This window comes from Dacryopinax primogenitus, assembly GCF_000292625.1.
Source record: "Dacryopinax primogenitus strain DJM-731 SS1 chromosome Unknown DACRYscaffold_3, whole genome shotgun sequence".
Lineage (NCBI taxonomy): Eukaryota > Fungi > Basidiomycota > Dacrymycetes > Dacrymycetales > Dacrymycetaceae > Dacryopinax > Dacryopinax primogenitus.
The window spans coordinates 1,101,520-1,116,329 of NW_024467200.1; the positions used below are offsets into that span (position 1 = coordinate 1,101,520).

Sequence of the window (14,810 nt, forward strand, 5' to 3'; positions counted from 1 at the left end):
TCCCTTTCTTGAACAAATGCGAAGTCAATGCCAAGTATTCACAGCCTCCTACACGGTCATAACCCTGCAGTGCCCATGCTCATGACGTGGTGAAATTGCACAGTACTCTATGTCGCAGATGATGAGCGCCCGTGCGCGGTCCATGCACAATTGAGGCTGTGCGCCGAGTCAGAAGAGCGGCATGAGCCAAGCGCGCCACTTTCCCTTCGGAGAGTAACAGGGCCGCGCAATAGGTCCGGCAACGTCGAAGAGGCAAATCATTATTGAGCGCAGTCAATTGTTGTCACCAGAGTCATCCCCCTCCCTCCGTTCTCCTCCTCCTCCTCCTACTTCCACGTCACTTGGCTATCTCGCTTGACTATTATCCCATCTGATAAACAACCTTTGCTTTGCACAGCAATACCCCCGAGGGGAAAGGCTTACTCGTGTTACTTATACTGCTTACATACGCGGCCCATTTCTGGAACGGCTGGCTCAAGCGGAGACACCAACTTCATTTACCCCTTCCACCCTTGCTTTGCCCCACTCTTCGCATCCCCTGCCGCGCAGCGACTGTGCGTCACTCGCCCGTGACAAGAACAGACCGTGGTCAGCACTTGCTCCCATCTCTCAGGGGGTTTATCAATCCTCCTTCTATTACTGCTGTGCCGCCCTGCTCACTAACACACCGCTCTACTCACTCTCACCGACAAATCTGATTATCCCCGGCATCCGGAATGAGCTCAGGAGAGGAAGACTACGATGAACTCGGGTCGTCCAAAGGTCGCTTGGCCGAGGACGACGACGATAATCCCGCGTCGAAGAAACGCAGGATCCAGAGGGCGTGCGACGTTTGTCGCAGGAAAAAGGCGAGTCGCGCGATTTTGGCTCAAGATACGTGCTGACCTTATCATCTTCTCTCTGTGAATAACAGATCCGATGCGACGGGCCGACGATGCCTAACAACCGCTGTTCGAACTGCCTCGCTTATCACCACGAGTGCACCTATATCGAGGCAGCGAAAAAACGTGGTCCGCCAAAAGGGTGCGTGTCATTATCTGCTGTGCTGAAATGACTCGTTGTACTAACTCCGTGCTGCGCAGGTATGTGGAGGCACTTGAAAACAGAGTTGTGAAGATGGAAGCTGTCCTTGCTCGTGTAAGTCCCAATAGTTGACCTGATGTTGCCAAATGTTCATGTATGCTAGATGTTCCCCGGAGAGGACTTTTCTGCCGAGATCGGACCTCCCGTCAGCCGCGAGGCGTACATGTCTGGTCGGCCTCCACCTGCCGAGAAGCCCCATTCGCTGCTCTCCAAGCTCGGGCAGCACAGTTCCCAAACTCGCCAGGCGCCCGCTGGGATCCCCCTTCCCGTCAATCCAGACCCGAAGGAGGACGATCTCTACAGCTCAGACGACGACCTTATCATCCAGGGCCCGCTTACAGAGCGAATGAAAAATATAGACATTACGGGTCAAAGACGCTATCACGGCAAATCCAGCGGGTTCATGCTCGTCGCTGCCGCGCGCGACCTGAAGCGTGAGTATACGGGTGGTCCTCCCGCTCATCTCGACCTTGAGGTCCCTGTTGAGCACACGTTGCGGAACCGTCGGCCCGAGTTTTGGCAGCCTTACGAATGGGAACTCCGTACCTGGGCGAACCAGGAATGGCGCGTTCCCGTCGAGTGGCCAGAGGAGGATCTCATGAACTCCCTCATCGAACTCTACTTTGAAAACTCGAACAACTTTTGGCCCCTTCTCCATCGACCCACGTTTGACAAGCTCTTGGCGGACAAGCTGCACGAGCGCGACATGTCCTTCACAGCCGTGGTGATGCTCACCTTGGCTGTTGGGTCGCGGTACAGCGATGATCCCCGCGTTCTAATCGATCCCAACGCGACTACCCGCCATTCCGCAGGGTGGAAATATTTCGAACAAATCAAGAATTTCAGAAAAACAATCATGGCCCGACCCTCGCTCTTCGATCTCCAGATATTCGTCTTGTCCTGCATCTTCCTCCAGGGCTCCAGCGTGCCCCATGCCTGTTGGACCGTCGTCGGTGTCGGCCTTCGTTTTGCCCAGGACGTTGGCGCCCACCGTCAGAAATCGTACCGTGGTGGCGATATGGTGGACGACGAGCTCTGGAAACGCGCGTTTTGGTAAGCGCTCAGGGACTTTGAAGGTGCTGATTCTAATCCGGTCCTTGCAGGTGTCTTGTAGCCATGGACAGGATGGTGAGCTCGGCCCTGGGCTTGCCTTGTGCGATCCATGACGAGGAGTACGTAAACTTATCTGGACAAGTGGGTGGAGGCTGACACGAATACCCTTATTATTTCAGTTTCGATGTCGAGTTCCCACATGAATGCGATGACGAGCACTGGGAACCGGACGAAAATGGAAAACGGTTCGTACAGCCGAACAACAAGCCGTCCAAGGTGTCGTTCTTCCTCTGCTACCTGAGGCTTATGCAGATCCTCGCGTTTGCCTTGCGTACTATCGTAAGCTTCCCATTTCATCACCAGGAAGGAGGATGGAGCCTGACGCGTCCTATAGTACTCGATTAACAAGTCCAAAGTGTTGCTCGGCTTTGTCGGTGCACGCTGGGAACAGCACATCGTTGCCGAGCTTGATTCGGCCCTGAACAAATGGATCGATTCTGTTCCCGCTCATCGTAAGCATCCCCAAATCATTCATGGTCATTGCTCATCATTGCTCTAGTAAAATGGGATCCGAGCGTTGAGGATTCTCTCTGGTTCGACCAATCAGCTACTTTGTTTTCGACATACTACCAGCTTCAGATCCTCATCCACCGTCCGTTTATCCCCTCCCCTCGTCGGCCGTCTCCGCTCTCCTTCCCCTCCTTGGCTATATGCAGCAACGCTGCCCGTTCAAGTGCGCATATATGCGAGCATGTCCGGCGGAGAAAAGCCACCATACTCCCCGGAATCATCGTTTCCGCCTTTACGTCGGGTATCGTTCTCCTCATCAACGTCTGGGGGGGCAAGAAGACGGGCATGAAGCTGGATCCCACCTCCCAGCTTCAGGACACGCACAACTGCATGCAAGTGCTCAAGATGGCGGAGCGTTCGTGGAATTCCGCTGGACGACTCTGGGACATTCTCTGCGAACTTGCTTCCTTCGGCGACCTCCCCCTTCCTCAAGCCAGTCCACCCGATTTCACCGGATCCAATAAACGCGAACGCAGTTCGGAGAACTCGCCTGGTGCCGCTCAGAGCTCGTCTACCTCGTCAACAACCCTTCCTGTTGACGGTGTTCGGCCAATCGCCAAGGCCCCCACGCGCTCGACGAGCAATTCCTATTCCAACTCGCCTGCGGCTTCGGCGTCATTCCCTCCCTCGGTGACTGCCACCCCTCCGGAAGGATATCGGAACGTTAACAAACCGACCGTGATCTCTCCCGACTCTTCGACGCCCTCCTCTACGCTGCCTTTGCCTCCGGACGGCGGGTATCCGTCAATGGACGTCAGGAGCTCAGCATACAACGAGGCGATGGGCAACTACGTCTCCCCTACGGCTCCGGCATCTAACGCTCAGTCCTCCACTTGGTTCGTAGATCCTCAGGGACCGCAGAACACCACACCAATTACTTCTGGTAGGGATACATCCACTTTCAGCTACCCTCAGCTGCAGGGCGACGCTCTCATGTCTCTCTTTGGCTCCGATCCGATGTCTTTCTTCGCTGAACCAAGTCAGTCCTTCAACCGAGCAGAAGAAAGGACGTCCGGTCCTTCCCAGTCTCCAGGAGGCATGTCCTACGTCTCGAATGGAGAACCTTCAGTTTTTAACGACATGCCCACGCCACCACAAACTTGGCCAGGTCAAAACTTTCTTGGCATTCCTCAGCCGCCAACGCCCGGTGTAAGCTCATTTGCCAACGCGGCTAGCGGAATGCCTGCTTGGTCAGGTGGGCCCTACGGATTTGGGTTCGTGCAGCTATCCACTTCGGGAGTGCCGAGTGCTGACGACCCGCGGCAGTTTTGAGTCATGGACGCAGTATTTCAGTAACCAAGTGGGGACGCCTTCACAAGGCGCTCCGAGTCCCCGTCCACCACCGTAATATTGTCCACAGCCTTTGTAAAGTATTATTTTCTTTATGGGCTTCCGTTTTTGGCAGTGGGGGATGGTTCGGCTCCTTGTACGACTAGGCTGAGTAGAACAGCCTTCCCGGTTCTTTGCCCCTCTTTGTAACTTCCTTGCTCCTTGGAGGTATCACTTAATTCGTTCTTCGAAATACAACAAGTCAACTAGTTAGAAATCTTCCCTTGTACGATTATGGTATCTCGTGCGTAACCCAAATGGCATCTCAGCATACCTAGTCGTGTGTTCATCATTCAACAACATAAACTGATGCACCAAATTAGTTGCAAGCCTATTGCAATGTAATTGTTGAACGAACCTCCAGCGCCGCTGCTCGGCTTAGTTGCAAATACGACCGCTTCGAGCTGCTCCTTGCTCAGCGCCCTATATGGGGCATAGGTCTTGCTGATCTGTTCGATAAACGCAGGCACGTGCGGTTCGGCAACTAACGACACAGCACACCCTCCCCATCCTGCACCTGTTCAGCGTTCACAAAGGTATCAGCGACACCACCTAGATCATGGACTGAAGACGCACCAGTTAGGCGACTTCCATAGGCGCCCGCCTCCCTCGCTAACTGCGTAAGCTCATCCAGCTCAGGACACGAGCACTGGAACAGCTTGCTACAGCTTTCCTGGCTAGCATCCATTAGCTCTCCCAGCTCTTTCAGCACCTCATCCCCATGTTCTTGCTCGCTGACGGACGTGGCAGTGACATTAGAGGGGTGGGAAGCGCAGATCTTCCGGAATTGGAGGACGCGGAGTGCTTCGGAGAGGACGTGTTTCGTCCGTGCGTAGAGGCGGAAATCAGTCGCTTCCACTGGATTCCCGATCAGCTTCAGGCCCGACTGCCACTTTTGGGGATAGAAGATAGAATGGATGGGAGCGCACCTTGTACCCAGGACAAGTAGAGCTGGTGGAACGCATCTTCGTCCAACCCACTCGCAGCTACCATCTCCTCATGGGTCAGCCCGGTCTTCCCATTCCCTTCTCCCAGGATTCGCTCCGCCTCCGGTATCAGGCGCTGCAGAACTTCTTCAAGCTTCTCCGGGCCCATGTCTTTCCCTTCTCCCTCTCCTGCCCAACGACCCACTACCTCCCGCATGGTGACTTTCTCGCCTTCCCCTACTTTCATGCCTAGTGCACGAGCTAGCACTCGTGCAGCGACCAGAGTTTCTACCACCCGCAGGTTGTAGTTCACTTTCGCAGACAGCGCTTTGTCCGACACCACGAGGGAGTTTGTGATAACGAAGACTGCGCTGGGTGAGGTGCGAGGAATGCGTACGGGAGCGGAGCGGAGTGCTGGATAGAAGGTGATATACAATGCGGCGGAAGGAGTGGAGATCACTGAAGCGGCTTGGTCCATCCCCCCGCTGTTGACCCCTGGTCCCTCAAATGTAAGCATCCATTTACAAAAAAACATCAATACAAGAGAAAAATACGCACCCACTCGCTTCTCGTTCTCCATGGCGAGTGTTACCAGCTCCCCCTTGGTCACTTGTCCCAACGCGTCGTTCATGGCCAAGAAACTGAGGGTAGAGGCAACGACCATCGCTGCGCTGCTTGACAGGCCCGAACCAGCGGGTACAGAGCCTGTTACGAGCATATTCATGCTTTGGGGGACAGAAGTGGGGTGAGCAAGGTGGTGGTTCAGCACACCCTGTGAGGCTGAATTAGGACTTTCCGCCGGAGCAGGTACGCGAGTACTCGCGCGAGAGAAAACTCACATAATACCCAGCTTTGACATAGCTTTCCCACCGCAGCTCTCTTGTGTCGATCCCCAAATCCCATTTCCCTTCCTCTCCGACCCTCTGGGCCGCAAACTCCTGGCGCGAATAACGTTCATCCAGGTTTTCGGCTATTATTTGCCCTCCTGGGGCTGAGGAGGGAGACAGAGCCATGAGAATATCTCTCTCGATCGCGGTGGGGAGGACTCCAAAAAGGGCGTAGTCGATGTGCTCGCCTATGAGACTAGGATGGCCGTTAGCTGCTCTGGGATCATAAGGTTGTGACAGCGAACTTGACTCGTCCTGGAGCGCGGGCGACATGGGTCGCTTTGCATCCAAAGATCTTCTCAAATCTCACAAGCAGGTTATTCCATCTTTCCCTGTATCCAGACCCTATATTAATTCATGAACATTCAAGGGTCGCTGCAGACGCACGCTTGAGCCAGAGCAGCTTTCGCTCCATCGGCGTGAATCTCGTCCAGGGAATGGAATACGGGTATAGGTAGTTCTGCCATTGTCGTTCCAGAAAGTCGTTTTGACAGAAGCATGTACAGAGAGCTAGCAACCAGATAAAGGAATGAGCACTAGGCACGTTATGATCCGGGCAGAGCACACGAGAACAGAAAAGCAAGGAGGGACATTACGCCGAAGTCCGAAGGGAAAGTCGTGTGCCTTGCATGTGACGCGGGGTAAAGTGGCTGTGTTTTTTGCACGTTTGGTAACGTGAGCATGTGACTCGTTCTTTCAATATGGGGTTGACCTTATGGGTGAAATACTCCATTAAGCATTGTCCCGCTCTCCTCCTCCTTCCCGCCCTTTCCCTGTCCACCCGGAGGAAAGAGTACGGACTTTGGGCACTGAATTATATATTCAGTTAGACATAACAGAGACTAGGAGACTAGTACACCGAGTGGACCGGACATACAACATGTTATAAGCTTGCAAGAGTTGGAAATCAGCGCTGGAGGGATTAGTGCGTCGAGTCAGCGAAATTCGCCCGACGATGTTTATCCGCGCTTGCACCCGGCTCACCCCTTTTGGTCGCTCTCTCTCTTCCTTGAACAGCTTGCACACTCGCTCAATCGTATCTGCTGTAAGGTCTTTAGCTGCCTATACCTCTCCTTGGATTAGCACCACCACCTCACTCAGAGGCACACACGCATACCCCAGGAGATTTCAGTCAACTATGCCATACACCGCACAAGACGCAGACGGCCTCAAGCCGGTTACGATCATGCTACCTAACATGGCCGTACCTTCCATAGCGGTCGAGATCTTGCCGTTCGGTTTGCACCTTACCCAAATCCTGCTAAACGCAGACGGGAAGAGCAACGACGTCCTCATTGGACCGTTGGACAACAGGACCCTCAAGGAGACGAGACCATTCTTGAACTGCGTCGTGGGGAGGTACTGCAACCGTCTTCCGGTAGGACAGTTCCCAGTAGAGAAGGATGGAGATAAGGGAGTAGTCAAGACTATCTCAACGGGTGCGTTCCCTTTCTCACGTGCCTGCCAGTCTCACCTAACCTCGTACAGAATCTCCTACAGTGTGCCTGCACGGCGGTCCTGTGGGCTTCGACCGTCTCGTATGGACACGCATCTCCGCGTCCGATTCCACGAACTTCTCTCTCCCCGAAAGGAACCGTCTCGCACTACGCGACCCGGACAGCTACGCGATCTTCTCCCTCACCTCGCCCTCCGGAGACCAGGGCTTCCCAGGCACGCTCTACACTGAGGTGCTCTTTGCCTGCCTCACCTTCCCGCGCCACCCTATCCGACCGGACGGGGTGATCGACGTAGGCCAGCTGGCGATCGTCTACCGCTCCCGGCTCGCCCCCGGGCAGGAGGGAGTAGCCACGCCCATCAACCTCACCCAGCACTGGGGCTTCAATCTGAGCGCCTCGGGTGAACCACAGAAGCCGAACGTCAACTCCCACAACCTGAAGATCGATTCTCGCGGTACGATCGATCTCACTCCCGTCTTCCTTGCTTCGGGGAATATTACCCCCACTGCACCTGGCGGGGCGTACGACCATACTCAAGGGAAGGAGATCGGTCAGGCCGCGCCGGCAAAAGGATACGACGAGTTCTACTTGTTTAAGAATGCGCAAAATGAGGGACAGCCCATCCACCTCGCGCTTGACAAGTTGGAGAAGGGAGACTTGCTGGGAGAGATCTTCTCTGAAAGCAAGCGGGAGATACCGGTGAAGCTATACTCGAACGAGTCGGGCATCGGTGCTGAGTTCCAGACGAACCGTGAGCCGTTTCTGCCCTGATACTGCGTTGAGGCTGATGAGGAAACAGAGCCTGGTGTGCAGTTGTACACCGGTGAAGGCCTGGATGGCTCCGGCACGAAGAAGCGCATTCATGGCGGCACTGCGGACGGGCCAGGGTACAACAAGCGTTCTGCTGCGTTCCTCGAGTTCCACGAGCCGCATGCGGCTTGGCTCCAGTCTTGGGGCTCTACGCCCGAGACGTCTACCATCCTCTCAAGCAAGGAGATGTACCATAACTTCACGAAGGTTACCTTTACGTGCGTCTTTTACGCTCTTTGTGTGCGACATTCTGGCTGATGTGTTGCTTACAGGTACAAGGAGGAGCGCTAGGTGCTCGCGTGAGGACTGGGGAGTGTATGAGACCGAGCAATTGAAACGAAGAAAACCATGTTGTAGTGCATACCAGGGAATTGAGATGTTATGTCCTTCGTGATCCAGTGCAGAACGCATGTTGGAATCGTGTATATTTCGTACTACGGAAACATGCTCGGCAAGTGCGACAGACAGCGATGACCAGATGCTACATGGGATTGGAGAATGCCAGAGAATCTGCAACGCGTGGTATGGATGATGAGGAAATACGTGAAAAGTGACTCAGGAAGTTGGAATCAGAAGATCTCCAACGTAGAGTCGAGAAACAGAGAGTTGTCGTTGTACGAATTATTCGGGGGCGGATCCAGTCGATTGTCTTGTTTAAGCGGACGTCGTACACAGTAGAATTGATGGTGGCTGACCGGGTTGTTTGCCGTAGTTTTGCAAGATATCAATTGTCTTGTATGTCGAGCGACTCGGGTTGATCTATCACATGACGTCTGCCCCGGCATTGAGCATCCGCTGCTTGAATGACGTCAGACCGCGAGGACGGCGGCGTCTTATTGCAGGCGTCAAGTGCTGGAAGAGGTCCATGTCGTCAGATGATGGAAGCCGATCTCGGCCATTGGGACGTGTTCGGCGGGGTTCATTGATTTCGATCCCCTGGGAGAATAAGTTGAGATCATCTGATGACGGCTCAAGTTGGACCGCAGGGTCATATTTAGCACGCTTTGCGAGAGGTCCATTGTCGGAATTGTCCGGTTCTGTGAGGATTGTGTATGAGTTCTTTGCGCCGGCATGTTGGCCGAGTCTCTCGCCCTGTTCCCCCTGTTCCCCCTGTTCCCGTCCTTTCCGCGCCTTGTAATCATGTCGAGATTCCTGCTTCAGCTCCTGAGTATCGACTCCCCAGTCTCTGTGCCCTTTCCACCGGATAACAAAACCCCACATCCTCAGCGAGTCGCGGTATGCACTATTCCGGTCTGTGCGGCTAATCAGAAATTCGTTGGCATTGACCTCGTGGGTGCTGAGAACCCTCGTCATAGTCACCAGCTCGTCGGTAAGAGGAATAGCCATCTCCTTCAAGCAAAACCCACAGTAGGTACACAGTGCGAGGAGTGCATTTCCGAAAGCTGATCCATGAAAAGTGAAGACGCGCAGAGCAATCGGATAGAGATTGAAAATGCTGTTGTAGATCATGTTCAGCTCCGAGTCGGGGCATCTCCACGCAAGCCTCTCCTTCTGCAAATGTCGTCTCATGATATCGTAAATGAGTTTAGTCACAGTTCCAGTAAATGTTGGGTGCTGGACAATGTCTTGTTCGAGCCCGTTCAGAGCAAGATTATCGAGCAAGTAACCGAGATCCCAAGAATCCATCATTCTCGCCATGTAGCGAAAGCTGGCCAAGGAAATATAGCTTGACCATTCGTCAAGCGATTCCAGATGCGTCTCAGCGATACGCAGAAACAGATCGGCTGCACTATTTTGACATCTCGCTCGACCGTCGTGTCTTTCAAATGCGTCCAAAATGGATATGATCGTTGCATCCTTCCGCTCAGAAAAGCCGGATTCTATAAGCTCCAGGATGATGTTTCCAAATATTTTGTTGAGCATGAAGGATGCCTGTCAATAAAGTATCGTAAGACGGGAGGATGTGCTCATAAGATTGATATTACCTCCGAAGTCCGGGGTTCTTCCGTCAACACCACGAACCAAGGAACGAGGCCGCCGTCAAGAGGAATAGTAGCCGTGAGTATCTCCATGGCGTGAAAGAACGCAACGCGTCTTTCACATAATAATCAATACCAGTCGATGACGTTAGTTGAGCGAGCGCATACATACCTCGCCAAGTGGGGCGCGTCGAGACCGGCTCGCGCATATGCATCGACCATACTCCCAGACGGTGGCCGTCCGTACTGATCAACCTTCCCCGAGGGACTATAGGAATTCTGAACAGAAGAATTGGATTTGATTGCCTCCAGTCCACGACGGTAAAATTCTTGTGCGAGGCTCTTACTGGCTAGAACGACCAAGGTTGTGGGCACTGGGCATTCTTCTGCGACCTGTGATGCTTCAGAGAGCTGGAGAAATGTCTCCCAGATGCTTCGTTGCTGATCTAAAGCAGGGATTAAATTTCTAGGGGGTGTGAATTGTCGTTTGGATCCATATACTGTTCCCCATTTTCGCTTTCGACGTGGCTCGACAGCTCTTGCAGGGGATGAAGCAACATCGTCCAGAGCCTTGCATTGTTCCTGTAGCTGAGAAAGCAAACGCAAACACAAGGAAAATTTCACATCATTCTCCATGAATCTAATCACAGCCTCTGAAATCAGCAGCAGTTGTTGAGAGGAAATGCAGGCCACCTAACAATTTGCCAGCTTCTGATGAATGGTAAATGTGCGTGTGACTGGCGAACACGTGGGCGCGCCATTCATATAAAGGGTCACGTGCCAACCCACTCACTTGCCAACTGCTTGAAACTGTATCTTTCATGGATTTCTTCGCTGATCTACAGATAGCGGATGAACAGGATGAAACTCGGGTCTCTAGAGAGGACCGGATTAACAGAGCATTTGAGGAAAGCAAACGATCCTATAAAGATGAACGAGTTCTAACAGAGCCTGGGGTATGTCAAATTTGCGTTCAGCTCAACTTTTCACTCATTGAGCAGTGGTTCAACTCCGACCTCTCCGTCAAAGAAAGATTAGCCTCTTCAAGTCGTGCCGTACGAGAAGTTGGTGAGTTCCATCAACGCTGTCAAGTATCTTGATATCCAGGATGCTGACAAATGCAGAATGGTCTGTCCAACAACTCTACGTACAGCGCAAATATGCCGACTGCCTGCGAATGACCCTCGAGTTCCTCGACGCGCTCGACAATTTAGCTGACAACTCAGCCGGTGCACCCGATGAACCTAAGCAAGAACTGCGAAGGCGCGAGCTTCTGGATATTGGAATGCGATGCGCGTTCAAAGTGCACGACACGAACACCGCAAAAACACTGGCGGATCGCAGTAGGCCTTCGGTACGATTCTTCTCTCACAGGAAGTCATTTGCTCACACAGAAGGCGATCAGTGGAAGACCAATGCCGGCCTGGCGAGTGCTGCAGCGGAGGCGTACGTTCTCGCCTCAGAACCATACCGTACGAACCAGCCCATCTCCTTCCCGTACCTGCTCATCCCTTTGTCACAGAGGCAATCACAGCCAGCCTAGATGTGATCGACTTTCGCGGTCCACTATCTCCTTATCTCGCACCATTATGTCGCGCCCTCTGCCAGCTAGAACCCAGTTGGCCCGAAGCTGCCGGCTCAGAAGATAGGAAGCATGCAGCTCAACAGCTTCTTGCCGTCGTCGAAGCGCTTGAACAACGTGCGCAGGCTGGAGTGAGCCTAGCCCTTTCAGCTAAACAGACGAGCACGAGGGGCGGGACCGTTCTCCCAGAGGTGCCGAAGCCTACGGAGGAAGACATACACCGATGGACGCAAGCGCTGTCTATAGAGGAGAGTGACGCATTGCGTCTCACAAAGCTCTGTTGTCATCATGACGAAGCCCAGGAAGAGAAGGATACTATCCGATCGGTGCGGACGCTCTAGCTAATGATGAATACAAATTGTACCCTAGATACATATGAACGATCGCGCCATGCTGCATCATTAATCAAAGATTGCGTTGTGCATTGTATTGCAGAGAGTTTAGGGTATACAGAACCAAATGTCTGGAATACATGAATGTAGGAGATGATAATCAAGGAGGGAACAAGATCCAGGAACCTTACATCGAACCACGGATCACAGATAAATATTCTAACGGGACAGCCAAAGTACCCGAATGGGCCTTAGGTGGTAGTCCTTCAGGTGATTATACACGCTCGACTGGCGAACAGTGACCAAAGTCGGTACCCCCGCTGGGGAGGAACATAAGCTGCATCAGGATCAGCAAACGTACACCACTTGGTATAAAAAGGGGGAATGCGTACCCGGACAGTCTGGGAGGTCGTGTACGCCGCTGCGGCTAAGCCAAAGATGATGAGCATCCAGTCCGTGACTCTTGCCCATCGAGAACGGGCCACGGCCTTGAGGTGGAGCATCGCAGGGTACACGTAGCAGAGCGGCACACTTCATGACGATGAGCAAGCTGGTATGACGGAATGGAAGGAAGTGACGCACCAAGCGAAGCACCCGATGAGGGAAACGAACTTGTCCAAGTCTGCTGCTCCTGCCCAGGAGACCATCGTACACAGTAGGACGATGCACAGCCTGAAACCATTCTTCATCCACTTGACCCAAGGATCCTGTTTCCCGCTCCGGGTGAATATAGCGTTCTCCATAATCCTTAGGGCGGGGAAGAGCTGCAGTGGCGCGGAGAGGAGGATGGCGAGCGCGTAGATGAACTGGACGACTTGGACGAATTTCTGGTCTTGGGGCAGGTTGATGATCACCACTGTTTGGATGTCCTTGCCGTAGGCTGCGTAGGCGAGAGCGCCACCGCCGCCAAAGAGGATCATCAGGAAGAACATCACTCCTGAGAGAACGGCGGGGAACTTGCGCGGTTCGCGCATCGACTCGGTGATGGGGATCACTAGGCCGATACCTTCGAAAGAGAATACGGCGGTGCTATTGGATAATTAGACGCGCTCGCCAGTAAGAAATTGTCGTGCTCACCCAACCAAAAGCGGGAAGTCCCGCGGGTTGAACAGCTCCACATGCGCCATCCCATTACTGGCAATGGACGCGATCTCGTTCCCAAAGATGTACACCAAACCGATGAGGATGAACACGTCCGCTACGAGCGCAGTAGTGGACAGCTTTGCGAGGTTGCGAATGAGCGCGAGTGGGACGAACAGGAGCATCTCAGAGAAGATGAGGTACTGGATAGGCACGTCCGTCCTGCAGTTGGTTACGGCGAGGACGAAGGCTTTAAGGTTCTCGGCGACGAAGATGAGGTATGCGGAGACGAAACCCAGCTGGGAGAGGACGATACTGCTCAGAATGAGGTTGCGCATCCAGGGGCCGTACAGTATGCCACCCATCTCGCCGAACCCACCGGGGATGACGAATCGGACTTTGACTAGGAGGAGGAAGGAGTAGAGCGAGATGAGGGCGATGAAACACAGTACAAAGGAAGAAAAGAGGATGCCACCGTTGAAGAAGGCTTTGCCGAGAAAGAGGATACCGGTACCAACGAAAGATTTGAGTAGCTAGGTGGAGTTAGGCGCATATATGCAGCTTTAAGTGACCAGACATACCATAAGAACGGCCTGAGTGACCGTCGCATCCCCGGCTCTGACGACACTTTGCGATCTCCCCCTCCCACCCCTGGTCAAGCTATGCGCTCTGAGCAGCCTCGACCGCTCCGTCGCCTTGCTCGGGGGTATCGTACCGTCAGCAGCGTAGGCGAGTCCGTCCTCCACATTCCCGCCGCGCAGGAGGGACTCCCGTACCGAGTCCTCTGCCGAGGCACCGAGTGTCTCGACCTCTTCATCCTCCTCCGAAATGTCGTCGAGGTCTTCACCAGCCTATCACCCTCTTTAACCCATATACGGAAAGGATATGGTTAGAACTCACGAAATGTCCAAAGAGGAGCAAGAAATCAATGAAGTTATTGACCATCATCGGCTGGTCCTCGCCTCTAGCGTTGGCTTTAGCGGCTAGATACGCCCTGCGCATCCCATTCGGCTGGTGTATATGCTCCAACGCCGGATCGGCCAGACTCTTCCGCCTAACATGGGAGAAGCTCGCCGATCGCGGCCTCTTGAGCGCGTTACGCGCCTCGCTCTGCCAGCGGTAGATCCCATGGGTGATGTCGCTGCCCTCGTTATCGAACTGGATGGGGAAAGGCTCGAATTCGTCCACAGGGGTAGGAACATCATCGAGGAACTGATCTCGCTCGGTTTGCCCGATAGCACCGTACGCTGCTGCACTCGGCCGGCGAGAAGGGGTAGACGAGCCCTCGCGTTCCTCTCGTGAGACCAGATGCCGGCGAACTATCTCAGCTTTCTTCTCCTTTGGCATGTCCTCGACCGCTACCCTCACTCGCTCCTCGTCCTCTTCGTTCCGCGGAGTATCCTGTCCACTCGCAGCACCCCTCGATGCCCTCCTTTCTGCGAGTGACCTGGCTCCGTATGACTGAGAGAGCACAGCCGGTGAACCGTAGTGTGGATTGGGGATGTTAGGGACAGGGGGAGAGGCGGTTGAGTAGCTCGCCCTCCTCTGCCCAGCCGATTCTTCCCCGGGGATCGTCAGTCCTGCGGGAGAGGTTCCCTCAGACGGCGTGGGCGCGTTCGAGGAACGATTCGAGTTGGCCATGAGGAGCTGACGAGTGAGATTAGAAGCCCGAGGTGGTGGGATGTTGGAAGGTTGGTTGGCCATAGCTGACTGGCTGTGTTGTATGATGTGTTAGTAGGGTGTAATTGCGTGCCGTTCCGA

The 14,810-nt window shown here is 53.9% G+C and overlaps 6 protein-coding genes across 6 annotated transcripts; 3 read left to right on the forward strand and 3 right to left on the reverse strand.

The window, feature by feature from the left end:
* Window positions 1-545: 545 nt before the first annotated feature.
* On the forward strand, window positions 546-4,054 carry DACRYDRAFT_114226 (uncharacterized protein; the record flags this gene model as incomplete). The annotated part of the gene is made up of 9 exons (XM_040769779.1): window positions 546-848; window positions 914-1,023; window positions 1,083-1,137; window positions 1,187-2,136; window positions 2,187-2,255; window positions 2,316-2,475; window positions 2,531-2,648; window positions 2,696-3,920; window positions 3,973-4,054. The coding sequence occupies exons 1-9, from the start codon at window positions 717-719 to the stop codon at window positions 4,052-4,054; spliced, it is 2,901 nt and encodes a 966-aa protein (XP_040631803.1). The 5' UTR covers window positions 546-716.
* A 270-nt stretch (window positions 4,055-4,324) lies between these two features.
* Window positions 4,325-6,315, reverse strand: DACRYDRAFT_104803 (Galactokinase; the record flags this gene model as incomplete). The annotated part of the gene is made up of 8 exons (XM_040767980.1): window positions 4,325-4,341; window positions 4,394-4,552; window positions 4,612-4,893; window positions 4,965-5,456; window positions 5,520-5,733; window positions 5,801-6,044; window positions 6,094-6,180; window positions 6,236-6,315. 8 exons carry the CDS (start codon window positions 6,313-6,315, stop codon window positions 4,325-4,327), a joined length of 1,575 nt encoding a protein of 524 aa, XP_040631804.1.
* A 465-nt stretch (window positions 6,316-6,780) lies between these two features.
* DACRYDRAFT_20502 (galactose mutarotase-like protein) lies at window positions 6,781-8,480 on the forward strand. The gene is made up of 4 exons (XM_040771952.1): window positions 6,781-7,287; window positions 7,337-8,056; window positions 8,105-8,333; window positions 8,388-8,480. The coding sequence occupies exons 1-4, from the start codon at window positions 6,987-6,989 to the stop codon at window positions 8,404-8,406; spliced, it is 1,269 nt and encodes a 422-aa protein (XP_040631805.1). The 5' UTR covers window positions 6,781-6,986; the 3' UTR covers window positions 8,407-8,480.
* A 397-nt stretch (window positions 8,481-8,877) lies between these two features.
* On the reverse strand, window positions 8,878-10,290 carry DACRYDRAFT_98675 (uncharacterized protein; the record flags this gene model as incomplete). The annotated part of the gene is made up of 3 exons (XM_040777542.1): window positions 10,228-10,290; window positions 10,062-10,170; window positions 8,878-10,008 (listed from the first exon to the last, which is right to left on the reverse strand). The coding sequence occupies exons 1-3, from the start codon at window positions 10,275-10,277 to the stop codon at window positions 8,878-8,880; spliced, it is 1,290 nt and encodes a 429-aa protein (XP_040631806.1). The 5' UTR covers window positions 10,278-10,290.
* Window positions 10,291-10,876: 586 nt separating this feature from the next.
* On the forward strand, window positions 10,877-11,987 carry DACRYDRAFT_114230 (uncharacterized protein; the record flags this gene model as incomplete). Its single annotated transcript, XM_040769780.1, has 5 exons — window positions 10,877-11,011; window positions 11,057-11,123; window positions 11,180-11,409; window positions 11,461-11,527; window positions 11,578-11,987. The coding sequence occupies 5 exons, from the start codon at window positions 10,877-10,879 to the stop codon at window positions 11,976-11,978; spliced, it is 900 nt and encodes a 299-aa protein (XP_040631807.1). The 3' UTR covers window positions 11,979-11,987.
* A 69-nt stretch (window positions 11,988-12,056) lies between these two features.
* Window positions 12,057-14,765, reverse strand: DACRYDRAFT_75916 (uncharacterized protein). The gene is made up of 6 exons (XM_040776167.1): window positions 13,950-14,765; window positions 13,631-13,900; window positions 13,047-13,582; window positions 12,552-12,998; window positions 12,362-12,500; window positions 12,057-12,306 (listed from the first exon to the last, which is right to left on the reverse strand). The coding sequence occupies exons 1-6, from the start codon at window positions 14,751-14,753 to the stop codon at window positions 12,244-12,246; spliced, it is 2,259 nt and encodes a 752-aa protein (XP_040631808.1). The 5' UTR covers window positions 14,754-14,765; the 3' UTR covers window positions 12,057-12,243.
* Between the last annotated feature and the right edge of the window lie 45 nt (window positions 14,766-14,810).